This window comes from Balaenoptera ricei, chromosome 10 (assembly GCF_028023285.1).
Source record: "Balaenoptera ricei isolate mBalRic1 chromosome 10, mBalRic1.hap2, whole genome shotgun sequence".
Classification (NCBI taxonomy): domain Eukaryota; kingdom Metazoa; phylum Chordata; class Mammalia; order Artiodactyla; family Balaenopteridae; genus Balaenoptera; species Balaenoptera ricei.
The window spans coordinates 90,496,679-90,524,176 of NC_082648.1; the positions used below are offsets into that span (position 1 = coordinate 90,496,679).

Genomic DNA, 27,498 nt, shown 5'->3' on the forward strand with positions numbered 1-27,498 from the left:
TTACCAAGTGGGGGGAAGCACTTGATAAAATAAGCCAGATTTCTGATACCAGGTAGGAATGCTTATAAATGATTTGACTGATTTCATCTCCACCTCTTCCTCCCTACCTCTTCCACTCCCCAAAATTAAAAAGCTTGTAGCCTTTGGGAAAACTTAAACTCCGACATCCCTCAAGGAGCTATAAAGTTGTTTTAGCTCATTCCTGGTTGGTCCATTCAAGCCAAGTACATGAGGCTTGTAAAGGTCAGAACAAAAGTCTGTCCCAGCAATGTTTGTCTTTCTAATTGTTCTGTAATTGCTCAAGAGAGTCTCAAACATTGGAAATGGCATTTCTGTTGAATAAATCTATTCAGGCAACTAGAATAAGTTTTCACATTTAAAGTGGCTGAGTAGAATATAGTACTTGCAGTTACAGAAACAGTTTTAACTCACACTCCTCAGAAAGCTAATTTTCACTTCTCATAGCATTATTGTATATTTAGCTATTTGTACTTTAAAAGAAAAATTAGGAGATATGCTTAACTATCAAATTATGAATTCATTCACCATGCATTCAGTGAACCCTCAGTAAACGACAAGTGCTATGCTAGGTGCAGTGGTGGGTACCTAGAAGAAGTGGCCTCTACCTGAGAGAGGTGTATAGCCCTGTGTGGGATAGAGACTTGCAAGTAATTACAGTTCAGGGAAATACGCGCTTTTCTAAAAACTGTTGTAAAATGGTGTAGGAGTTCAGTAGGGATGTGGGTTTTATTTATTTATTTATTTTAAAATTTATTTATTTATTTTTATGGCTGCATCGGGTCTTAGTTGTGGCATGCAGGATCTTCGTTGAGGCATGCAGGATCTTTTATTGCGGTGCACGGGCTTCTCTTTAGTTGTGACGGGTGAGCTCTGTAGTTTGTGGCTCGCGGGCTCTAGTTGAGGTGCGCAAGCTCAGTAGCTGTGGCGTGCGGGCTGAGCTGCCCCGTGGCCTGTGGGATCTTAGTTCCCTGACCAGGGATTGAACCTGCGTCCCCTGCATTGGAAGGCGGATTCTTTACCACTGGATCACCAGAGAAGTCCCTGTGTGTTTTAACATACACCTATTTTAGGGCATTGACATACAGGGTAAAGCAAGGTGGCCACCTATTCTATTGTTAGCCTGTCCTAGGAAGGCTCCTGTTTCAGCAGTTTTGGTCTGGCCAACTTTAAATGGGACATCTAAGCTGAAGCTGGCAGGCAATCAAATGCATGTCTCCTTGGGCCAATCTGTTCTGTTCCATGCCACGAAACTTCAGCTGTTAAGGAAAGAGCAATTTTGCCATCTCATCCGCAAAATCTAGACCAAGTCTAAAAGTCTGTGTAGAAGAGTAGCTAGGTAAATTATAGTATCTCCTTAGGATGAAATTTTATGAACATATCAAAAGCTATAAGGTGGAAGCATTTAAAAAATCTAGGGGAGACACTTAAGACAGAATATTAAATGAAATAATATTGTACAGACTCAGTATTAAAACAATTATATTAAAACAATGCATTCATTGAACATAGGTCAAATATGTCAAAAGATTAATAATAGGATTATGAGCAATTTTTATTCTCTGTTTTTCTGCATTTTCTAAGATGTATACAATGAGCATCTTTCTTTTATAATCAGGAAAAATAGTGCTTATTTTAAAAAACAATCCATTTCATTCCTGTAGCTTGGCCGGTAGAGTGAGGCACATTGTCCACCAGGCCTTCTGGGACGTCTTGGAATCAGAACTGAACGCTGAGCCCCCTGAGTATGAACACGCCATCAAACTGTTTGAAGAAATCAGAGAGGCAAGTTGATGTCGTCTGTATTAATTAGTAATTTTCCCCCCAAAGCCTGTTTTCATGTCCTGCAAAGAGTATTGGAGACTCTTTTTGAAACACTGAGCCAGTTCAATCACCAGAAGGGTTTTTTCCTGCACCTCCTGGAATGGGGTGCAGGCTGGGAAAACAGGGCAGCGACAGGAACTCAAGCCAATGCTTAGCGTGTAGGGCAGTGGCTGTGGTGCTTCAGAGCACAGAGCCTGAGTTAGATAGACCTGCTTTAGCGACAGGCTCTCTCTTCTTAAGTCTGTCTCCGGAGTAGTTGTGAGAATTAAATCAGATGACAGTCATAGTTAACTTTTACAAGACGCTTGCTCTGTGCCAAGCACTAGATTATTCATCTATCTTTACCATAATGCTGTGAGGTAGTTATGCCTGTTATTATCTTATATAAAGAAACCAAGTTCCCTGACTCACCCAAGGTCACGCAGCTTTGAGAGGTGGAAGCGATTTGAACCGAGGCACTCCAGCTCAGAGCTTGTTCTCCTAACCACGTGCTGTGTGTATAAGTACAGTGTCTGCTGTGTAGTGAATATACAATATAGTTTGCTCATATAATATGTAATATTTCACATGTAAATATACTAATAGAGCCCATGGGGATGTTTCTATTTGCCCTTCTTTAAAGGGTTCTTTTGGAGCCATGATCTGCAACTTGTCTTTGCGTGGTTTCTCTGTAAACTTTTTGAATATCTTTCAATAGTATTGCTTCCTTGCCAGTTGTTTTCATTCCGATAGTGTTAGTAACTTCCCATGGGAGGGGAGGGGAGGCTTTCATTCAGAAGACAGAGGTTTCTTTTTAGAGTCAGGACCCTGGAGTGCTCCTCTGATCCACCGCTCAATGCAAACTTCTGTGGCATCCGGGGCATTAAAATATGGACAGGGAGCTTGGTCATCTAGACACTGAAATTAGAAATGACAACCTTTATTCATGTAAGGATGCTGTTAATTTTTTTTCCTTTCCCTGTACAGGTTCTCCTCTCTTTTCTGACTCCTGGTGGCAACCGGCTTCGCAACCAGATCTGTGAAGTCTTGGACACGGACCTCATTAGGCAGCAGGCTGAGCACAGTGCTGTCGACATCCAAGGCCTGGCCAACTACGTCATCAGTACGATGGGAAAGCTGTGCGCTCCTGTGCGAGATGATGATATCAGAGAGTTAAAGGCTACCTGCAACATCGTGGATGTGCTGAGGTTAGCGGTTCTGCTGCTTGCATTTTCTTAGAGTACCTTTGAGTTCATTCAGAAAGGAAGTGTGGGAATTGAGGAACACAGAATAAGGGTTCCTCCTCTCCCAAAGGAACCCTTGACCCTAGGAAGAGACCACCTAAGCAAGGGACAAGTCAATCATTTATTGTGTGCATGGAGTTTTCACATTGAGTGACCCAACAAGGTTGTTAGTTGGCAGTGCTGGGCCCTAGAGGTGCAGTGATGAAAAAGGCAGATGCAGTCTCTGATCCCAGGGAGTTTACAGTCTAATGGGGAGACAGCTCTTGAACAAGGAATTACAGTTGTGATAAGTGCTATGAAAAGGGAAGTAGAGGGGATTAATGGAGCCTCCAACAGGGGGACCTAATCTAGTTAAGGATCCAGGAAGGCTTCTTCATTAGTTAGGGTACTGCTAGCTGCTATGACATGTAAACCCTGAGTTCTCAGTGATTTAACCAATAAACGTTTGTTTCTCACTCATGTCAGAGTCCGAGTCAGGGATTCTTGGTCAGGCAGCCTTCCATGTGTCATTCAGGGACCCAGGCTCCTTCTCTCCTTGGCTCCACCCTCGCCCAGCTCCTTGGAGTCCTTTACATTCAGCTGGTGAATGGGAAAGAGATCATGAGGAAGGCATATCCAGTGTTTAACCACCTAGGCCCAGAAGCAATGCATTACATTGACTGTACCTAGTCCCGTGGTACCACCTACATTGAAGGTGGCCTGGGAAATGTGGCTGCTGTCTGGAAACACATTTCCCAGCCGCACATCCACACCGCAGGAAGGCAACATGGACCTTTGGTGGTCGGCCAGCTATCTCTGCCACAGCTTCCCTCAGGAAGTGATGTGTACAGTAAGATCGTAAGACTCTAATCTGGCTGTGTAGACAGTAATTTCTTTGTGATCCCAGAGGAAAGAGGAGTCTGCAGTACTTTTTGCCATTGAGGGGAATTCTTCTCCTTTTTTTGTGAATACAGCCACATTGAGAATTAAGTTTCATGTAATAGTATAGGAAAGGGAAGGGAAAAGGAAGCTGGTTTGCATATAATGGGTTACTTACTTTGTGACTCTGGGAAAGTTGACAACCTCTCAAAGTCACACTTTCCCCCCCTGTAAAATAGGCTGAAAGTATCCTTAGAGTTGCACTCAGCTCTGGCAGATTGAGATTCTCCAGTTGTAGAATCCTTGCTTTGAAGGATTTTCTGTGGTGTTCATCTTCCTCATGTATTGAGCACCTACTGGCTGTCACTCTCCTCTGCATTTTGCATTCATTATCTCATTGACTCTTCACAACATCCCTCCAAGGTTGATCTTGTCCCTTCCTTTCACAGATGAAGAAACTAAGGCTCAGAGAGATTGAGTAACTTGTTCCTGGCCACAGAGCTGGTCAGTTGTAAAGCTGCAATTGAATACAGGGCTGCCCAACTCTAAAATGCAGTGTTTTTCCCCTGTGCTTTACTGCCCTGTCCTTTCTTTCCTTTTCTTTTCTTTCCTTAGGAACAGAAACAATGTATACTATGTTCAGACTCCATAATATTTCAAATGAAAATTCCTTCTTGAATCTTTTTTGTCTCATTGTTAAGACTCATTGTTTATGCTTCTTAGTGTCTATCAGTTTATGGCTGAATGTAATGGATCAGCTGGAGGTATATTTGCTAAAGCAAATACTCTTGAGCTCTCTGGAAGAATACATTTGGAATGCATGTATAATGCCTTTTGTGAAAAGTGACATTGTCAAAGTGATTGGGATTTCAAAACCATTTCGGGGATGTTTATATTTTCCAGCCGGTACAATTAGTAATAGTTAATGAATTTCAGATTGATTTCTTAATCACCTAACTATTTTAACCCTAAAATTTTTAGACAAATATTTCATGTCCTGGACCTCATGAAAATGGACATGGTCAATTTTACAATTAGGAGTCTGAGACCACATCTTCAACGCCAGTTGGTAGATTATGAGAGAACCAAGTTCCAAGAAATTTTAGAAGAAACTCCGAGTAAGTACAGTATAAGTGTGTATATATATTGAAATTGAGTAAAAATATGGTATTTTTATTTTTGACATCTTAAATAGTATCACTAAAGACTTTTGGCATTTCTGTTCAACATTTGTTTAACTTCTAAAATTGACATCATAAACTTATAGCTGTTGACTCTGACCCAGGAACTGTGCTAAGCACTATTCACTTTTTTTTTTTTTAATTTATTTATTTTTGGCTGCATTGGGTCTTCGTTGTGGTGCGCGGGCTTCTCACTGCGGTGGCTTCTCTTGTTGCGGAGCACGGGCTCTAGGTGAGCGGGCTTCAGTAGTTGTGGCATGCAGGCTCAGTAGTTGTGGTGCACGGGCTTAGTTGCTCTGCGGCATGTGGGATCTTCCCAGACCAGGGCTCGAACCCATGTCCCCTGCACTGGCAGGCAGATTCTTAATCACTGCGCCACCAGGGAAGCCCTTCATACATTTAAAAAACAAACAAACAAACATTTATTAAGCACCTCCTGTGTCCCAGACACACCTTGGGTGCTATGGATAGAACAAAACAGAATAAAGCTGCTGCCCCCAAGGAGCTGACCTTCTAGTAGGCATGACAAACAAAAAACATGTATTGTCGGATGTGTTATTAAGTGCTATGAAGAAAAATAGGATAAAGGGACGGATAGTAACAGGACAGGAGTGAGGGTAGGGGGTGTTTTTTCAGATGCGGTGGACTGGGAAGGCCTCTCTAAGAAGTAACTATTTGAGCAGAGTTTACAAAGGAATGAGGAAGGGTCATAGGAAGATGTGAGAGAAGAACATTCCAGCTAGAGAGAACTGCACCTTCAAAGGCCCTGCAGCAGGAACTTGCTTATGAAATTGGACAAACACAAGGCAGACTGTGTGGCTGGAGTGGAGTAGGCAGGAGAGAGTGGTAGCAGATGAGGCCAAGAGGTAGGCAAAGGCAGGTCACAAAGAGCCTTGTTAGGAAATGAGAGTAATTTAGATTTCATTCCAAGTGTGATGGGAAGTCACTGGAGAGTTTGAGCAGGGGAGCAACATCTGATTTTGATTTTTTAAGTATACACTGGCTCCTGAGCAGAGAACAGATTGTACAGGAGCAAGAAGGGAAACAGGGGTACCAATTAGGTGGTATCACAGATGGTGGACTGGTCCAGGTTGTAGTGGTGGAAGTAGTGCGAAGAGGTCAGGTTCTGGTTGTATTTTGAAAATGGAGTAAGAAGTTTTGCTGAAAGTTGGATGAGAGAAAAAAGAGAGTTGAGGGTGACTCTAAGCAACTGGGTGAAGAGTGATGCCTGTTAGAAAGATGGGAGAGACCAGGGAAAGAAGGGTGGGAGATGGTATGGAGTCAGCATTCAATTTTAGATGTGTGAAGTTTGAGATCTTGTTTGACATCAATATGAAGATGCCAGGAGGCATTTAGATATAAGAGACTAGAGTTCAGAGGAATGGTGGGCACTGGGGATATACATCTGGGAGTCATCAATATCTTTATGGTGGATAAAGCCATGGAACTGGATAGTAGCTAACATGTATAGAATGCTTACCACATTCTAAACACTTTACCTGTTTTAACTGATTTAATCTTTACGAAAACTTGAGGAAATTACTCCCCATTTTATGGATGTGGAAACTGAGGCATAGAGAGGTTAAATCACTTGCCTCCACAACACAACCTGTGAGTTACAGAGCTGGGACTCACCCCAAGCAGTTTGACTCCACGCTCTTATCCACTCCATGCTCTTATCCACAGTATTATACTGGATGAGGTTACCTAGGGAGTGAGTGTAGATACTGAGTGGGCCTGACCTGGGACTCTAGAGCATCTAGAGCTTGAGAAGAGGAGAAGGATCCAGCAACAGAGACTGTGACAGGGTAGGAGAGAGGTGAAGACAGCCAGGAGAGGGTGGTGTCCTGTAAGACAAGCGAAGAAAGTGTTTCAAGAAGGAGAACACGATCAGCTGCGACAAGTGCTGCTAAATGGTCAAGAAAGATGAAGGCCAAGGCTTGACCATTGGATGTGACTGTGTGAGGATCCTTGGTAACCGTGATAGGAGCAGTTTCAGTGGACTAGTGGGCATTAAAACCGGACTGGAAGAGACGTCAAGAAAGAATGGGAGTAGAGGAAGTGTTACCTCATTGAATCCTCACAGTTGCTCAGTGAGAGAGGTACTGTTATTCCCTTTGTTTCACAGGTGAGGAAGCTGAGATGCCAGATGTTGGACAGCTGGCAAGAGGCTGGTTAACTGCTTCCCTCATTGGCAAACCCTTGACAGCAGCCTCTGGGCTTCGGTTAACCACAGTCTAAGGCTGGGTTAGGTGATGCACCCACCCCACCCTACCCCTCATGGACTGAGCTTTTCTGTCAAGATAGTCAATATGATAGCCTCATGTAAACAAAGCCAAACAGATGCCACTTTAAAAGGGGCTCCAGCAGGCTGGAGCCTGTCCAGGGAAGAGGGCATGGGCCATGGAGGGTGACAGAAGGAACAATCAGTGAAGCTGGGCCCATTCTGCTTGATAACAGGGAGACTCAGGTGGGCCATGAGCACTGCCTTCCCTGTCGATCGTGATTCAGGGCTTTGGTTAAGCTCTGTAGGGCAGACTAGGACCCATGGGAGGGAAGCAGCAGACAGCCAATTTTGGCCTTCCTAGCAGCTGGAGCTGCTGTTTTAACTTTGGAATGGGCCTCTCTATTACTGATAGTAGCCCATGCTAGCTAACATTTTGTTTGAGCACTTATTGTGTGCCAAGTCCTTACTATGTGCCAAACACCGTACATTTATTAGCTCATTCAAGCTGCACAAGTCACCCCATGAGGCTGGTACTGTTATCACCTACTGTTTATAAAAGAAGAAACTGAGGTTAAGGTATTTACCCTAGGTGACTGCTAGTAAGTGGTAAAGCCTGGATAACCCAGCTATGTCTCTGCCCCAAAGCATGTGCATTCAACCACTATGCAAAACTGACTCTCTCCAGACAATATATCGACTATCTTGGGGGGATTTGCAGAGGGAGCTCTAGCATCAAGTGACAGATATGACTAGATGACTTCTAAGGATCCTTCTACAACAAAAATTCTATGACTTCAGAGCTATATTGTTTTGGCTTCAAAGGCAGAGAGGGATTATGGGACATAGAACCCTACATAGAACCTGGATCTGAAACCTGAACTATGATAACCACATTCTTAGCAGCATTTTCCTGAGATTCATTGGTTGGTTTCATTTGTGTCCCTGTATATGTGTATATACACATGTGTGCAAATGTCTCCATGTCTTGAGTCAAGATAGCCTGTAATTTTGAACAAATTCCTTACTGTAGGGTTGAACTACAGCTTCGTTCATCTCAAATGATTTGCTTCTCTCCTTAAAACCCAGGCTTAGTGACTTATATTTCATTTGCATCTTTCACATTGACTTGGATATTTCCAGAGATTTAAGAATAGAATAAATCCAGCTGTGCAAGTAGGTCATTGTTGCCCAGATCTAAATATGTTCCCAGAGAAATCAAGAGTCCAGGAAGCAGAGTGTATGTCAACTATTAATTATATCCTCAAGTCACTCTGCCAAAAGTCGGCCACTGTGACCTAGTATCAAAATAAGAGTCTTACAGTATTGCACAGAAGGACAAAAGTGTTGGATTTTTGTGTGTACATGATTTTTATAAAATAATTATTGAGAAAATTAATACAGAGAAGCACTCTGGGTTTCTTAATTGACTCCCCAAAAAATTGTATTTTGCCGACAGAGAGATTTTATATAATTGCCCTATTAAAATATACCCAAGAAAGCCTTAGGCAGTGGTTGGGTGAATGTATTAAATGTCAGCAAAGTAACCACATTAGATCCAACAACCAAATTATCTGTAGAAAGAATGGCACATTACCCCTGGGGGGCCAGGCCACAAGTACTTTTTCAGATAACTCAGAAAGAAAAGGTTTTATTTATTTAGATAATCTCTTATATCTGATAAAATGTTCTCAGGAACTTCATTTCATGTGATTCAGAAATCCTTATGGGACATAAATGTTTTTCAGAAATATATAAAACTGCATTATGATTGTCTTTGCCTGGCACCCAAGGCATTCCGGAAATGTTTATGAAACACTTTAGATATGAGCAAGCTGATGCTCAGCAACGACCTGCCCAAAGACAGAGCTGCACAGCTGAGAAGTAGCGGAGCTGGGACTGGAAGCCAGGTCTCTCATGGCCAAGTCGGGAGTAAACCAAGCTGCTGCTTTGGCTCCTTTCTTTGGATTTTTCAATTTTGTGTTATATCAGCTGGGGCATATCGCAGGCAACAGAAACTAACTGGCTGATTTAGCAGAAAAGGAAGTGAATGGAAGGAGTGGGGCAGTTTACAGAAAAGCGAAAATACCTGAGTCTGTGCAAGGCCAGAAACCGGGAGGACATCAGGAATCTGGGGAGGAGAAAGCAAGGGAAAGTTCCGAGCTCCATCCTCAGACGGTTACTGTGCACTTCAACATGGGCCATCCTTGAACGCTGTGGTCATCATTCAGAGTCCTAGGAAGGAGTCTGATGGGCATATGACTCAGCGAGGCCAACCCCTGGTCAGGGAGGTTGCCTGGCCATGGGACCTCTAATTGATGTTCACAAAAAGAAAGCATGGCGTGAGGGAAAATGATTTCTCAAAATCAGTACCAAAAAAAAAGGGAAGGTGAGGTGTTGCTAGGCATAAAAGAGTGGATGTCATGGATAAGAGAACTACATTCTTCTAACTGAAAATTGGGGTATTTGCTCTTAATATTTTCCAGAATATTGAGAATAGAGGCCATCTAAAGCTTTGGACAACATCAGGTACTCCCATCCATGTATTCTGCACCATTCTCCTAGTTTATTGAATGGTGCCTGTTCAGAACTGTACAGACCAAGAGCTAGCCTGGCCATCCCCCAAGTCCAGGATGTAGAGTCATTGTCTTTTTAAGGGTCACTCAGATTTCATGCTTAGGTACCATATTAGAAGTCGGTAGAGAAGGGAATTGTATTCCTTGATGCATCCATACAGGGATACCCTTGATGCATTCATCTCAGAAAGCTCAAATACTAAACTCATTCATACCAAACTGGCAGAGTCCACAGGGCATTCCCTGGACTGAATTCTCTGAAGCACTAAATAGCACAGTCGATGGCTTTTATGTAATGTAAATATTTACATGTGTGTTTTGTGTTGGTAAAGCTTTATGTGACTTTATCACATAGGTTGTTTGCTAGGTTTTTGCCTTAGACTCGGTGATTAGTTGGCCAACCCATAACCCATATCTTTTTAAAAAATCTTTATTGAAGCATTCAATACATACAATAAAAACACGCCAACTCTAAGTGTATAGTTCTGTGAGTTTTGACTAAAGAATATGCCCATGTAACCACCACTAGAAACAAGAAATAAAGCATTTCTGTCACTCCAGAAAGAATCCTCAGGCCCCTTGCAACCAACCTCCCCCCATCGAGGTAAAACTGATATAATTTTTATCAATGTAGATTAGTTTTGCTTCTTTTAGGACGTCATATTAAATGGAATCATACTGTATGTTCACTTTTCTGTCTAGCTTCTTTCACTCAACATAAGGTTTTTGCTATTCATTCATGTTGTTTTGAGTATCCATAGTTTATATTATTGAAAGTTATCCTATTATATTGTAATCCTATATGATTACATACCTCATTTATCCATTTACCTGTTGATGGACATCTGTGTTGTTTCTGGTTTTAGGCTACTATGAATAAAGCTGCTGTGAACATTTGTGTACCAGTCTTTGTGTGGGCATGTGTTTTCATTTTCTTGGATAAACACCTAGGAGTGGAATGGCTGAGTCATATGGTAAATATATGGTTAATTTTAGAAAAAACGGCCAATTATTTTCCAATGTAGTTGTGCCATTTTATACTCACCATCAGTGTATGAGAGTTCCAATTGCTTTACATTTTCACCAACACTAGGTATTATCAGTCTTTTAAATTTTACCCTATATATATTTATAGAGAATGTGAAAGTATCTCATGTGGTTTTAATATACATTTCCCTGATGACTAATGATGTTTAGCATCTTTTTATATGCTAAATGGCCATTTATTTATCTTCTTACATGAAGTGTCTGTTCAAATCTTTTGCCCATTTTTAAATTGGGTTGTCTTATTATTGATTTGAAGAGCTCTTTATATATTGTGGAAGCAAGTCCCTTGTCAGATTTTTGTGTTGTGAAACTTTCTTCCCATCTGTGGCTTGCATTTTTCATTCTCTTAACCCTATCCTTTGGAAAGAAGAAGTTTTTTATTTTGATGAAGTGCAAATAATCAAAATTTTCTTCTATGGTTTGTGCATTTAGTGAATTGTTTACAAAATCTTTGTATATCCTAAGGTCATGAAGATTTTTTTTTGGGTGTTTCTTCTAGAAGTTTTAGACTTTTAGGCTTATGAATCATTTCAAGGCAATATATTTCAAGGTTCAAAATTTTCCATTCATATATCCAATTCTAGAACTATTTGTTGAAAAAGACTATCTTTTCTCCTTTGAATTGCTTTGGCATTTTTGTTGAAAATCAATTGACCGTACATTTGTGAGCCTATTTCTGAACTCTTTATTCTTCTTTTAAATTGAGATATAATTTACATACCATAAAATTAAATTTTAAAAGTGTATAATTAAGTGTTTTTTAGTATTTTCACAAGGTTATGCAACCATCACCAGTATTTAATTCCATAAGATTTTCATGCTTCCAGAATAAACCTCAAACTCATTAGCAGTATCTCATCATTCCTCCCTTCCCTTAGCCCTTGACAACCACAGTTCTACTTTTTGTCTCTATGGATTTGACGGTTCTGGACATTTCATATAAATGGAATCATATAATACGTAGCTTTTTGTGTCTGGTTTCTTCCACTTAGTATTGTGTTTTAAAGATTTACCCATGTTGTAGCACATATCAATACTTCATTCCTTTTTATTAGACTCTCTAGTCTTTTCCATTGATCTATATTTCTACTCTTAGCTGATACCACACTATCCTGGTTACTGAGGCTAAGTCTTGAAGTCAGATAGTGTTAGTCTTCCAACTTCATTCTTTTTCAAAATTGTTTTGCCTATTTTAGGTCCTTTGAATTTCCATATGCATTTTTTAATTAGTTTATCTCGTTCTGCAAAAGAGCCAGCTGGGATGGTGATTGGAATTATGTTGAATTGACATCTTAATAATGTTGAGTCTACCGATCTGTGAACTCAGTATCTCTACTTAAATCTTTAATTTATATCAGCAATATTGTTTTAGTTTTAGTGTACTGGTCTTGTAATTTTTTTTTAAATTTATTTTATTTATTTATTTTTGGCTGCATTGGGTCTTCGTTGCTGCGCGCGGCGTTTCTCTAGTTGTAGTGATCGGGGGCTACTCTTCATTGTGGTGTGCAGGCTTCTCATTGCAGTGGCTTCTCTTGTGTGCAGAGCAGGGGCTCTAGGTACATGGATTTCAGTAGTTGTGGCACGTGGGCTCAGTAGTTGTGGCTCGCCGGCTCTAGAGCACAGGCCTAGTAGTTGTGGCACACGGGCTTAGTTGCTCCACGGCATGTGGGATCTTCCCAGACCGGGGATCGAACCTGTTTCCCCTGCATTGGCAGGCAGATTCTTAACCACTGCGCCATCAGGAAAGCTCCATTTTGTTACATTTAATCTCATTTTATGTTCTTCTGGTGTTATAAATGCTATTTTATACAACTTTTTGTTTTCTAGCATATAGAAATATAATTGATTTTTGAGGATCGACTTTGCATCCTGAGACCTTGCTAAATTAACTTATTAATTCTAATAGCTTTTTGGAGTATTCCTTAGGTTTTTCTATAGTATATACAATCATGTTGCCTTTTATTTCTTTGGATTATCTTATTGCACTGACTGGGACCTCCAATCAAATGTTGAATAGAAGTCATGAGAAAGGGCATCCTTGCTTTTCTAGCAGAAGAATGTTTATTGTTTGACCATTAAGTATGATGTTAGCCGCAGCTTCTCATAGATGTCATTTTTTGGGGTTAAGGAAGTTTTCTTCTATTTCTAGTTTGTTGAGAATTTTTATCTAAATAGGTCACATATTAAACTTGTTCACATGCTTTTTCTGCATTTACTCAATTGGTCATATTTTTCTTCTCCTTGATTGTGTTAATGTGGCGAATTAGAGTGACTGATTTTTTTTCTAGTGTTAAACCAAGCTTGCAATCCTGAGATGTTTATCCAATCACTTGGCCCTGGTATATTATCTTTATCTTATTGCCTTTCTAATGCTTCCTTAAGGATTTTTGCATCTGTATTTATGAAAGATGTCCCTCTGTAATTTTCTTTTCTTATAATGCCATTGCTTGGTTTTGGTGTCAGAGCAAAGCTGCCCTCATAAGATAAATTAGGAAGTGTTCCCTCCTCTGCTTTCTGAAAGAGTTAAAACACCCTGTGTCTTCCAGTTTGATTTGCATGCACAGTGTATATTAGTAAACATTTTACTGCATGACAGTTGAAGGGAAAGATATCTTCAGGCATATAGGACCAAATCAATTTGTCAGTCTAAAGGAGACTATTTGAGTCAGTACTTAAGCCCATGGTTACCTCCAGAGATGGTGAATTAAATAGGAAACCTACCGGGTCTCTCATGCCAGATATAGAGAGCAGAGGCTTTTTGAGAACCTACTAAATGACAAGTACCACTGGAAAAATGTTTGATTAGTTTCCAACGCAAAGGGGTCTGCCAAGACAAGGCCAGATATCTCACACACCTATCAGGTTGTGCTATGAGCTAAGTCAAGGGAAAGCTATATAAAAAATAAACGTCATAGGCTTGGACTCTCAAGGAGTCTCATTTTCATATCACTAGTAATATTAAAGGCACATGAACAATTTAATAACTTTTTTCAATAAATAGAGAAGCTGTTTTTCAGGTCAGCTATTTAAGAGAAATGACAGCCAGATCAAAAATTCAAAGGCAGATGTGCCTCAAGAAGGCAGTGATAGGGCTTCCCTGGTGGCACAGTGGTTAAGAATCCACCTGCCAATGCAGGGGACATGGGTTCAAGCCCTGGTCCAGGATGATCCCACATGCCACGGAGCAACTAAGCCCGTGCGCCACAACTACTGAGGCCCGTGCACCTGGAGCCCGTGCTCCGCAACAAGAGAAGCAACTGCAATGAGAAGCCTGTGCACCGCAACGAAGAGTAGCCCCCGCTCGCCCCAACTAGAGAAAAGCCCACGCAGCAACAAAGACCCAACACAGCCAAAAATAATAAATAAAATAAATAAATTTATATATTAAAAAAAAGAAGGCAGTGATAAGGATGGGTCCATACAATCAAGAAAGGCTTCCCATAGGAAGAGGCTGGACCACTAAGGACTGGCAGGATATAGATTGAGAGAACCAGAGATAGTTTCAGGGGGGTTAGGCCAAGCCTTCCTGGCAGGAAACAGGAACATATATTGGTGGGGAAGTGCTCTTGGGCCTCCACTGCCCCTGAGAAATTCTTAGGTAAATGCACCTGTAAAACCATTGCCTATTGTTCTGTTTCTCTCTCCTGGTAGATAAGGAGGTTTTTGAGTATAGGGACTGTGTTTACTCATCTGTGAATCCTCTGCACTTGGTATAGTATCTGGTGTATAGTAGGTGCTCAGTTGTCATTGAAGAAATGAATGGAGAGGCTCTTCTCCATATGAAAAACCAAGGGTACCAGTGCCTCATAGGGTTGACCTCGATTTTGGAGCCACATAGAACAATCAGTGTACTAGCTTGTGGGAGTGAAATCTCAACAGACCCCTTAGAGAAAAGCCCATGTTTCCCCCTAAACTCATGCTCTTTCCACTTTACCAGTTGTACTCAATTCTGGCTACATATTAGGATCACCTAGGGTGTTTAAACACAGATGCCTGAGCCCCATCTCAGACTGATTAAATCAAAATCTCCAAGAGCCAGTGCCCAAGATCACATTTCTTTCTTTTTAAAGTTCCCCAGGTGATTCTACAATCAGCCAGGATTGAGAACCTCTATGCTACACTGTTGCTTTTGTTTGAGATAAAGAAATGGGCTTTTAAATCTGTCAGCTGTAAATGATTAAGCTTGCAGCATAAATGCTTATTACCACCATATTGTAATTATATCCATGATGGTTTCCACTGTTTCTGTCTGTTGGGTACCTTTTAAATAAAAGACTGCAAGTCTTTTACATCTTTATAAACAGAACTGGGAAAACCAAGAACAACATTTGCCAAGTGAGGAGAAACAAAGTTGTGAAATTCTGGGGGTGGTGTTGCTTAAGTGTGGCAAACTGAGCTGCTCATAAATTACCTCTGTTTTCAGGGTGACTATTCTTTATTTTGTTCTCTGGGTCTTTTTAAAAAATCTGCACCTGTGTTCAGTCTGCATTTTTAAGCAATCACCACCTTATAAATTCTACCAAATACATAATTTTATAAGAAATGTGGTATAAAAAGCAATTTATTTCTAGGGAGAAACCTTAGAACTGGGTCTGAAGTAAAATAAAGTGTGCACACCAGCATGCTGGGAAAGGCATAGCTCTACTCAGACATTCTGAGGGGTCTGGAACCCAAAAATGTTTAATCATCAGTGCCTTTAATCTAAATACCTTCTCTGCACAAGACTCAAGGTCATGTGTGAGCTGGCCTGTCTATCCATATCTGATGCCATCTGCTGCCACTCTCTCTCCCGCCTAGTTCTTTATAGACCAGCAGTACAGATTTGCTTGTAGCATCCAAATTACCATATTTTCTCACTATTCCGGGTCTTTGTGTGGGCTCTTCTCCTAGCCTGGAGTGACAGCTCTTTCCTCTGTTTGCCTTGTATCCTGAAGTGTCACTTATGGAGTTCTTCCTCTTACAGTCTGTCCTGGACAGCCTCTCCTCCCTCCACTCCTGCTGTGTCTTCTAGTATTCACTGTATTCTGCTGTAATTGTGAGCTTACAGGTCTGTCTGCCCATCTGGACTCTAAGCTCAGCTCCTTGAGCGCCATGGCTGTCTTGTCATTCATGCCCAGCACCTAACCTGACATCTGTCATGTGGAATGCACAAATGAAGGAATCCATCAGCTGTAGGACAAATATGTGGCCTTTGCACTTGCAGGTGCTCTTGATCAAACTACAGAATGGATAAAAGAATCTGTACATGAAGAATTACTTTCTCTTTCTGAGACTGCTTTAACTCCCGGGGCCAAAAACAGCTCCAAGCCAAGCCTGAGCCCTACATTGGTGCTAAATAATAGTTATTTGAAATTGTTACAGTGGGATTATCAGAAAAAAGAATTACCAGAGGTGAGTGATTTTTTTTTTTTTCCTTCACTCAAGTTTTCCAGTATTCTAATTCTTAAGTTCAAACTGTAAATCAGCTGGTCTGTCTGTGTTGCATGTGATTTAATGGCTTTACTGAAATCAGATAAAAATGGGAGTTTGGATGTAACATTGCTTATTTTACGTGTTCATGGTGTTGAGCTTCCCTTACTATTTTTACATTTTAAATAAACATTCTAGACACTCATGACAGATGGAGCACGTCTTCAGGAACTGACAGAAAAGCTGAATCAACTGAAAATGATTGCCTGCCTGTCCCTAATCACCAACAACATTGTGGGTGCTATTACAGAAGGCCTACCTGAGCTTGCAGTCAGGCTAAAAAGGATTGCAGCTGTTCTACTTGAAGGCATGAACAAAGAGTAAGTTCCAAGCATTTTTATCTGCTCCCCTTGTATTCAGGGTCTGCATGTGTTTCAGAGAATGTGAATAACCTTGACATCTAGATGTGATATTCGGGACTGTGCTTTAGAGAAGCTTAGCTCACACCTTCTTCTTCTAGAATTTCTTTTAATATCACCGAAGGCTTAGATGTCCCATCATAGGAAAGGAGAGGTCTTTTCCATAACAAGTGCCAGGGTGAGTATAGTGTTTCCACTTAGGATGGGTGTGTGCAAAAGCTCTTCTTTGACAGTGTTGTGGAAAAAACCAACAAAACCCAGAAATCCACCACGCTCAGTGTTTAGAACACCCTATCAAAGAGGCTTTCTGATTCACTTGTTCCAACTCCATAGGTTTTCTGCCATGAAATGTTTACCAGCTTCACTGATCCAGCCTCTGTGAAATCTTCAGAGTGGTGACATCTCTGTCCTTCAGAGGTGCTCTGCAAGTCCAGTGAAAGTTTTGTTTTTGCCAAATTCATTTCCCAGTATCAAACCTTCATTGAATACTAGAATCCCATTTCAATTTTGCATTTAGATCATCCTATTGGGAATCCTGTCCAAGTTAGAAAATTCCTAGTCTTAGCCAATGGCCAGATGTTTCCATGGGTCTCATATGGGTCAGCTCCTCTTGCTGGTTCCCCTTTCAGGTGTTTTCAGGGACTTTATTCCTCTCTTTGAAGGGAGATACACCCAACCTCCCATCCTCCTGCCCATTACTTAGAGAGCACATAAATGACTTGATAAAATCCTAGAATATTAAAAGCCAAAAGAAGCCCAAGTGGTTATAGCATCCAAAGTTCTCATTTTGACCTGAAGCTCAGAGGGAGAATAGGATTTGCCTTGGGCTGCACACCATGAAAAGGACAAGCCAAGGCCTGAACCCTGGCCTATGTCAAGGCCCTGCCCTTTCTACTAATCCTGGTGCTAACTTGCCAGGCTCTTTTATTTCACGTTCCAGGACCCAAGACCTATAATAAAAAGAAACCTGCTCTGGCTCTGGTTTTGCAATAGATCTTATCTTAGCATTTTCCCACACTGGGTAACCATTATTTTCCAGGAATTCTAATTTATTAAGCCTTTAGTGAACCCCCAGTACTGCTTAAGTATTAATATAAAGCACATAGCAAAATGGTTACTAAGAGGACAGGCTTTGGGGTCAGACAAACCAGGGTTTAAATCCTAGCTATGCTACTGACTTGTTATGTACCATTGAATAAGATCTTGAATCACTCTGAGTCTCACCTCCTCATTTGTAAGAAGGGAATAATTGTACCTACCTTAGAGTTAATGAGAACTTTAGATGACTCATGTGAAGCACTTAGGGCAGGTGTCTGGCACATGCTAAGTGCTTGATAAACGTTAGCTTTTAATAACTACTTAGTTGTTAAGTCATCTTCTTTATAGTTGTTCTGCCTATCTGATTATATTATTGTTTTGTCTAATTCCCCCCACCCCATCCCCCCATCTCTTATCCTTTAATTCCCATTTTGCACAAAGTTGTCTTAAAGACCCTTTCTGAATAGTGAGCAGCAATTTTCCATCATCATTCCCCAATAGTGTGGATCCAACAAACGCTGTTTCTAATTACACCTTTTTCCTTACCTGTTAAATAACCTACCACTAACTACTTTTTACAATTTTCTGGACTGTATATATTTGGGATTACTGATCAGTTACTTGAAAGTAACAATGCGAAGGAGTTTCTTACCTTTCATCATGATAGGTCAAGAGTTTTAGGTAACTTGTCTTTATGGTATTGGCTTCTGAATATCTTCATTTCTTGTTTTTGATTGGTGTTAGAGATTTACTGCTCAGGCATGGATAAAGGAATTGATAGTACATCATTTTACAAGCACATTAAAAAAAAAAAATCTATGAATGAATCCACTCAGACCAGAGGGTTTATTTTAAGAAGTAAATAGGTTACTTTTTAAAGAACCTACTCTTTCCCTTTCTGATAGCCCTGCCTGAAGATGGGGTTGCAGACTTATTTTCAGAGACCACATTTTTCTGTCTGTGCTTTCCTATTTAAACATTACCCACAGAATTGGGTGGTTTTAAGCATTTACAAATCTGCTACATATAAAGGATGGTTGGGAGGAGTTACTATTTTCTAAGCTCATTCTAATAGAGGTAATTATTGTCTGTATAAGGGAAAATTGGTAGACATTTGAAATAAGTTGGTATATTTTCAAAACAACAACAACAACAAAAATCCTGCTAAATAAAAACTATCCCTGATGGGATTTTTGTTTCACGTTTTGTAGGACCTTTAACTTGAAGGAAGTCCTAAATTCTATCGGTGTTCAGATTTGTGTTGAGGTAAACAAGACCCTGATGGAGAGAGGTTTACCTGCTCTAGATGCTGAGGTTCAAGCTAATCTTGTAGGTCAATTCTCAAGCATTGAAGAGGAGGACAATCCTATCTGGTCCTTGATTGGTGAGTCTTCATGTTTTTATTGGTTTCTGCTTCAATTCCAATTTGCTTTACCATGCTGGTTTTGGCTAATGTTAAGTGTCAGTCAAATTTTAGTCTTAAACAGATTACCTGCTTCTTTTGGTGAGTGAATAAATATTGAAAATATGAAGAAAGCATTAATATTTTCAAAGGTTTGGGACTCATTGCTGCTTCTGTGTGTATATGTAGCAGAGTGGGGGGATGTTTCAGAGCCTTCTACCTTACTACCCAGCCGATAGGTTTTTATGAAGAAAATAACATCATGCTGCCAGTAATGTTAAATTCCTAGATCAATAGAGCAATCCAAACCAGCTGGCAGTATGTTCACAGAAAGTAGACACGGGCTTTGCTGGGAGCTCACCTGAGTGAGCTGAGGGCCCTATGTTGGTCAGGCTTAGGCAGACAGAGTTAAAAAGACCCTGGAACTGAGAGGCATAGTGGGTAGACTTTTTTTTGTACTTGATTGCTAAGAAAATGAATATCTTAAGGTCAAGTTGTATTGGTGAGTTGGGGAGAATGTATCAGTTAGGACTTTTTCTATTACTTGTGACAGAGAACCTAAGCTTCTAAAGTGGCTTAAGCAAAAAGGGAATGTATCTGCTCATATAACAGAAAAGAGCAGGGTGGGATTGGCTGCTGGTACAGCTTAATCAGAGCTTAAACTATGTCCTGGGCGCTGGTTTCTCCACTTTGGTCCCTCAGCACTGCCTTCCTCTGGGCTGGCTGTCTCCATGGATAGTCTCTTCCCAACATAGCAACATGACTTCAGCTCCAGCCTACATCTTTCTGTGTTTAAATCAAGCCAAAAAAAAAAAAAAAAAAAAAAAAAGGAGTCAGTTTCCCTCCCCTCTTAGCTCAGACAGTGACCCCAGAATTGAGTCTCATTGACTCCAGATGGTGGATGTCCCATTGTTGACTCAGTCATGGTGGCCAGAGGGGAAGAAACTTAAACTTGAGACGTGTTCAATTCCTGGAGCCAAGGTGAGTCAGCTTTACCTGTAACACCTGGTCTGAAACTAGGGAAGAGATCGTTTTCCCCCAAACAAGATCAGGGTGCTGTGGCCTTAAGAAGGGGAAGAGGGCGATGTGGGACACAAAGCAAGTGTCTACTGCAGAGGGTGAGGAATGGACCAGACAGGGGAAGGAGTGTGGCATTCGAATATACTAACATTCCGGGACTAACCTGCAAGTTTTCAAAGTACAGCACTGACTTCCCTAAGAATACAAGTATTTGTTATTATTTAGTTGAGGCTCTTAAATAGTTTCTCTCATCCTTATCCCTGGGGACACGGGATGCTGGAGATCTAGGCCACCCAGGCCACTTAATAGCTCTAGGCTTCAACCCCACCCCCAAGAAAAGAGCCGTCTGGTGTGTAGCATGTGGGCTGCTGAGGGGTGACGTGTGAAAACAGTAACACAGCATAATCGCAGCTGCCTGTGGCTGAGCCCTTCCCTGCGTAACCTTCACTGCTGACATGCATCTCATGGCCTGTAGTCTCCAGCTGTACACTAACACCTGGGAGACGGTGTTCCCCGGAGGAAGAGGGGCAGGCCGTCTGCAGTCTCTGCCACGTACCAAGAGACCCCCCACTAGTGCACAGGCCTCACGAGGACGGGGCGCATATTTGCTCACTGCTATTTCCCCATACCATGCTGGGCCCAGAGATGACCTTTAATAAATATCTGTGGAATGGGTGAATGCATGGAGACTTAGAGCAGGTAAGTAACTCTCACCTGAGGTCGCATAACTAGCAGGTTGCAGAGTATGGCTTCTTCCTGAGCCTCTCTGACTCATATTCTTAACTGCTCTAATGGGCATTACAGTCAAAGCTGGAGCCCTGCTGCTCATTGGCAGGGTGGCCAGAGCATCGGGTGTCCTCCATGCCCTTGCTTTAGATCAGGGAAGTACTTGCAATGTCAAGGGAGAGGGAAGCTGGGGTTGAGGAGATGCCCCACCCCAAGGTGGCCTCTTAAAATCCAGTCAAGCAACTTTTTTCCACCCAGCTCTCCCCAGTCCAAGTTTCCTGTTCTTTTGCAAACTGGAAGTATTTTGTAACCTCATTCAAAGTATTGTTGCCTAGCAACTTGAATGACTCACTTGAGCGTCCCTCCCTGGGCTCTGGAAGCCAAGGGCACGTCTTTGGCAGGGGCTCGGTTTGGCTGCTCCTAAATGGACAGACGCTTCTGTCACCTTAGTCTTGGCCTAAAAACTGACTCATCCGCAGAGGAGATAGAACCACTTGTCAGCCTAATAACAGTTTTGAAAAAGTTTCATTCTTTAAACAGCCTTGTGAAAAGTGTTTGGACCATATCTGTGATGAAAATAGACGCGGCTTTTGAGAGTCGAGCAGCCAGCCTAACAGGGAATTTAGTAGACAGTTTCCTCTTAATTCTCTGCCTGCAGAGGAGCTGGAATACATTAAGCACTTAGAGGGATCCCTGGGACAGAAGAAGGGTTCCCGTTTACCCCTGGCTTTCCTCCCCTGTAGTTCATGGTACCCACAGTCTGCCTTCTTTTGTTCTTAGTTGATGTGCTATTTGTTTACAATGGAATTACAACTCCCACTGTGTTCTTAGCCATTAAAAAAGGTAATTAGAGAGGGAGTTTTCCTTCAAACCATTTTTTTTCAAATATATACCAAAACCATATAAAAATGATTTATGGATTACCTGCTGTGTAAATTATTTGCATGCTAATAGCCACCTACATTTTTTAAAAGTAATTTTCAATTATACAAGTGATACATCCATGAATAATTTCCTCTTGTTGACAAATTATGGATAAGGCCCAAGTCATCTTTGACTGCTTTCTCCAGCCCCCATTCCTCTCTGGCTCCCATTGCTTTCAGTTTGGGGTTTATCTTTATAGACCTTTTTCATTCCAATCTCACTTTAATTCAAGCAGCATTTATGACGTGCCTGCCACATGCCAGACCAGGGATATAATAAGACAAAAAAAATAGCCCTGACCCTTAGAAAGCCCACTGTCTAAGAAGGGAGAGATAAATTCTCAAGTAACAGTAATATGGGGTGATAGTGTAACAGTTGCTAGGAAAAGCCACAGAAAGTAGGTGACTTTAGCATCAGCATTGAAGTATGCTCTCGACTTGGGCAGAGATGAGGTGAGATGGAAAGGCATTCTAGTAAGAGGAAACAATTTGGGCTAAGATATGGACATGGGACACTGGGGACTTTGAGTTCTAGATCAGGTCTGGCTGAAACGTGTGATTTTTGGGAGAAGTGTTTAGAGATAAGTTTCAGTAATACAGTTATCTGTATTCGATGGAGTGTATTTTCCTTAGTAAAGTTCCTTATTTGTGAGATTTCTGTTTCCAAAGCCAGAGAACATCCTTGGAGCAGCATGGGCTGGGGCATGTAAGGCTTGTCTAGTACCACTGCAGCTTCACTTATTTATGCATTTGCGTGCTTTTGTGAAGTCGTCTCAAATGCAGATACATTGAGGCACTGAAGCAGGAAGAATGGAGAAGGTGGCAGTGCCAGTTGGGGTGGCCCTTCCTTAGTGACTCCAGATTGTTGCCCACATGGGGGGTGATCATATAATTTATTTTCCACCCCAGGGCACTTTTGAGAGTGCTCTTTTTAATTATGCCAGGACAGCAGGTGTCAACTTTAACTGTCCTGTGAAAACTCAGATGTGTGCTCACCCTTGCCATGCGGCGGTTTGGGCCCCCAAGTTTGCCAGATCTGTAGATTTTTCAAGAAGAACCAAAAATTTGATTTTCTATGTGAAATCCCCTCATTTTAAATGACTTCTATTTTTAAAAAACACTACGTGGACCAAACTGGCAGTGCCAGTTTACAAACTCAGCTTTAGGATACATAACTAAAATTATGGACATTGAGTTTTTGTAAAAGATTCCCCACCCTACCCTGAAAATGCTATGCATGTTTTATTAGCTAGCTATTACTGCATAACAAATCACCCTAAAACTCCGTCACTGCTTACAAGTCTGTGGGGCAACTGGGTAGTTCTTTTGGTCTTGCTGGACTCACGCGTGCATTTGTGGTCAGCTGTGGCTTGGGTGGGTAGCTCTGCTGATCTTGCCTGGGCTCTCTTAGGTGTTTGGGAGTTGGTTGGCTACAGGTTGGTCTAGGATGGCCTAAGATGGAACAACTGGGCTTCCCTCAACATGGTCCCTCATCAGGCCCAGGCTTGTTTACATGGTGGTGGTAGGCACAGAGAGTGGGTTCAAACCATGCCTCTTGAGCATGGAACTCACATACCAGCACTTCTGCCACATTCTGCATTGGCCAAAGCAAGTCATAAGTCCATCCCTGCTCCAAGGCATGGGGAAACAGACTTCAGTCTTTGATGGGAAGAGCTGCAAGGCTACTTTGGAAAGGGCATGAATATAGGGAGGGGTCAAGAACTGAGAATGTTTCCGCAATCCACCTACCACAATTACTATTCTCATTTTTTAAAATCACGTGCTTTAATAATGGGACAGATAAAGATGCCTTCTTTTTCCCCAGAAAAACGAATCCAGCTATACATGAAAAGCCTACTTTGTCTGCCAAACCCTCAAAAATGCATGCCTCCCGTGCCAGGAGGCCTCACTGTCATTCAGCAGGAGCTAGAGGTGCTAGGCTCGCAATATGCAAACATTGTGAATCTCAACAAACAAGTGTATGGACCATTTTATGCAAATATACTTCGAAAGCTGCTCTTCAGTGAGGAAGCCACGGGGAAGGCGGAAGCTTCATCATCTACTAACTAAAGAGGAACTGACGTTGGATAAGAGATTGGAAGCCCAGCACTTAGGTACCCAGTCTGTTTCCATCCATGGCATTTCAGATGCGGCACGTTCTCAGTCCTGTCTGTGGCACAGTGTTAGCCCAAATCTGTGTAATCCAGTAATATTAGCATTGCAAAGACATGCACGTCGTAATGACCCTGTTTGTGTACCATCTACAAGTCCAAAAGAGATGTTTTTAATGAACAGAAAGCAATTTGTAATTAATTATATTACCTATATAATACTTGTAAATGTTTTCTTAAGCATATAAATCTGGCTTATTCATTCAACCCGTAAGGAGTTGTATTTCACATCAAATCTAATGATTTTTTTAACTTTGGTACAGCTTCTTAAAGGGTTGAAAGTTGTGAACATAACCAAGGGGATTGATGTTCTGAATAAATGATGTGAAGTAAGGGATAATCGTATTTGAAATGTACAATTAAATTTTATTAATGTGTAATAGAAACTTACACAGTATAAGTCCTCAAATTCTACAAATATACCAAATCACATTTTGTGATACCAATTGTCAGTATTTGTTTAGAATTTCAATGTATTAAATACATTTTAAAGCTACATACAAATTTTAGATAAAACCTCCCTTGTTCATTTAGTGAAAATAGAAACAAACCCCTTCTAAAATTTTATTCTAAAGGGTGGATTCTTCTCACTTATCCTGCTCTCTGAGGGAAACAGTTTTTGCACACATCTCTTCGTGAATGTCCCTGCATTTCTCAGGCCATTGATAAGGTTTATATAAGATTTTAATATTTTTATATAAGGCAGGAGTGGTTTGAATTGTTTTACTTGTAAGAAGAAGAAAAATTGATAAAACGATATCCCCATTCTCAGTGAAATTCATGTCTGAAAAAGAAACAGTTGAACTTTGGAATTTTTAACCATATAATGTGCTAGCAAATGCCTTCTGCGCTGATTAAATTCTTAACCTGCTGTGACCAAGATGCTCTTCTAAGTATCATCATCATTTGCCATGCTTATGCATTAAATTAAACTTTGCCAAGCTGGCACTGGTTGTCAGGATTCTAGAGAAATCTGCATACCGTCCTGGAATTACATACTTCTTCCAAAGTGTTAAGAGAAGTACTACCTTTTGGACGGACTCAGCCTGGAAAGTGCTTTATTTGCATGAAATGCATTTTGATTGTTTGGTTTTCTGAGGACTCATTGAACCTTAGTAATTTGATGGGGAAGAGTGGGTAGGAAGTAAAAAATAATGCTCCTTTCTTCCTCACCACGACCTTCACCATTATGGTGCTACCTAATTATTTGATAAAGTTCTAGGAAATGATTGTGTGAGTAAATTATCTCCGGTCTTTACATTTTGGAGGGATCTGCCAGAATTTGAGGAAATTTTGAAAGTCAGTTTTTTTTCTCACATGACCAATACATAAATCAGCCATCCTGTCCATTTGAGCAGCTGTGTATAAATGGAATTTTACTGAAGAGCACATCATTGGTTTCACCCATTGTTTCCCTCTTCCTGTATTTCCATTCTGCCTGTTTCCTATGCTTAGAAATCATAAGGTGCTGTAGATTTTTGTTTTCATTTTCTCTTAAGTTGAAGTAGTTTTCAACTGTGTTCACTTTGGGGCCTGGACAGCAGGGAGGGTCTGACATAGAAATGTAATGTGTAGCATAACTTTTTGTTGCTTTCTGAGGTGAACTGTATATTTAACCAGAAGACCAGGTGGTACACTTTTTTATTATCAGATTGGAATCCGTCTGGTATTCTTATATACTTGATTATACATTTTTTTAAAATGCATTTAACATGAAGGGCATTCTGCCTTTTTTTTTTTTTTTTTTTTTAAGTGACAAAGTAAATCTCAATGTCTGAAGTCTGGATTTAGGCAACTACGTTTATTAGGATTTTAAAATCGTATCCGTTAGCGTGTTGTTTATTTGGTTTTTACTGAAATGTTTACTTCTACTTTTGAGAATTTTCTTAACATGGTCTTGTTTTGTAATGTCAATTTTATTAAACACCATACACACATTTCATTCTTCTACTGCTAAAACATGTATTGTGTGCACTAGTTAAATTTTAAAACATTAAAAATTATTTCAAGATAGCTGGTGTCTCTTTGTTTTCTAAACCACCTTTGGGTAACTCAGGGCTGGAATACTGCACAGTCTTTATTGCAGTTGTTTTAGAAGGATTCTTCTGCTGATCATCAGAGCCTCACAGACATCAGGTCATGTTCATTCGTTCATTCAGTCAACAAATAGCTATTGAGCATCTACGGTGTGCCAAGAAGTATCCTAGATCTTTCATACACAGATGACTAGACAGACACTGTCCTGAAGAAGTTTGTAACCTAGTAAGAAGGACAAACTTGTGAACAATTGCAATAAGGTGTAATTCGGGCAATAATACACGTAGTGTTAGAAGAAATACTGCCAGTCTGTGTTTCGTGGAGGTCACCCTTGAGCTAAAGCATGAAGGGTAGGCAGGAACTTGCCAAGAAAGGGAAAGGCACAAGAGGCCAAGTGCACAGTGGGTACGACGGTGTGGAGAAATGGTAAGCCAAGGGTCAGCCTATAGAAGAGGGGAAGTGATGAGAGGGGAAACAAGCAAGGTAAAAGGCTTCTGGGATGTCATGCTCAAAAGGGAGGGTTTTGTCCTGAAAGAGATAACCATTGAATCTTTTGAAACAGGAGAAGGTTACAAGCAATTTATGTTTTGGAAGGATTGCCCTGGCAAAGAACACTTGCTGTTGGTGCTAGAATATTCTGTGTTGTGTGCGTATGTGTATACACACTCACACATGAACACATGGCACGAGAGTCCGTGTAGAAATGGACTCTAGCTAACAAAAGCAGAAAGAGAGTTTATTGGAGAGGTTTAAGTACCTCATGGAATCTGTTTTACCTGGGGAATTAAGCTTGGAAAATGGGTAAGAACCAAGGCAGTGCAAGCGTAGGACCTCAGCCAAGCTGGATTCAGAGATTGTTTTCTCAATTGTCCTTGCTGCTTTGCCTCATTTGCTCAAGATTTAAAGTCTCGGATATCAACATTCAGTTGGAAGAATCTCTGTCAAGCGCCCAGGCTCTAATTTGCAGGGGATGGAACAAGACAGTAGCTGACCCTTAGACTCCTGTGTTCCCACCAAGGTCACCCAACTAGGGATTTCTTCCAAACAGGAAGGAGCAGAAAGAGAAAAACAAATCCACTATCATGTGCACTCATGAGGTCTTTAAAACTTGAATGGGAGAAATGTGTGAAGAGGTCCCCCAATCCAGCATCACCTCTAAGAATGACACGAGAAGATGATTCCAGGAAGGGCATAGTCATTGAAGTCAACCTTTATTGGTGTGTGTAGATGAACTGCTGAGCAAAGCCTCAGCATAACCTTATTTCTCAAATTGTAGTTCAAAGTTTAGGGAAGGTTCGTGTGTGTGTCGAGGACCCTACTCCATTCAGCCACTTAGAGACTCAACTTCCATCCATCTTGTAACTCAACAGTCCCTGAAACCTTCAGCGTCTCCTTAATCACT

At 41.1% G+C, this 27,498-nt stretch overlaps 1 protein-coding gene across 2 annotated transcripts in view; it reads left to right on the plus strand.

Moving 5' to 3' along the window:
* Positions 1-25,998, plus strand: part of TCP11L2 (t-complex 11 like 2) — a 40,300-nt gene extending 14,302 nt beyond the window's left edge. For both annotated transcript variants that reach the window (XM_059936814.1, XM_059936815.1), the window contains 7 exons: positions 1,683-1,803; positions 2,809-3,029; positions 4,905-5,041; positions 16,155-16,342; positions 16,559-16,740; positions 19,029-19,201; positions 23,714-25,998. In XM_059936814.1, coding sequence (XP_059792797.1) covers positions 1,683-1,803; positions 2,809-3,029; positions 4,905-5,041; positions 16,155-16,342; positions 16,559-16,740; positions 19,029-19,201; positions 23,714-23,958 — 1,267 coding nt within the window. In that variant the 3' untranslated portion in view covers positions 23,959-25,998. The remainder of the gene's footprint in view (positions 1-1,682; positions 1,804-2,808; positions 3,030-4,904; positions 5,042-16,154; positions 16,343-16,558; positions 16,741-19,028; positions 19,202-23,713) is intronic.
* Positions 25,999-27,498: the final 1,500 nt, after the last annotated feature.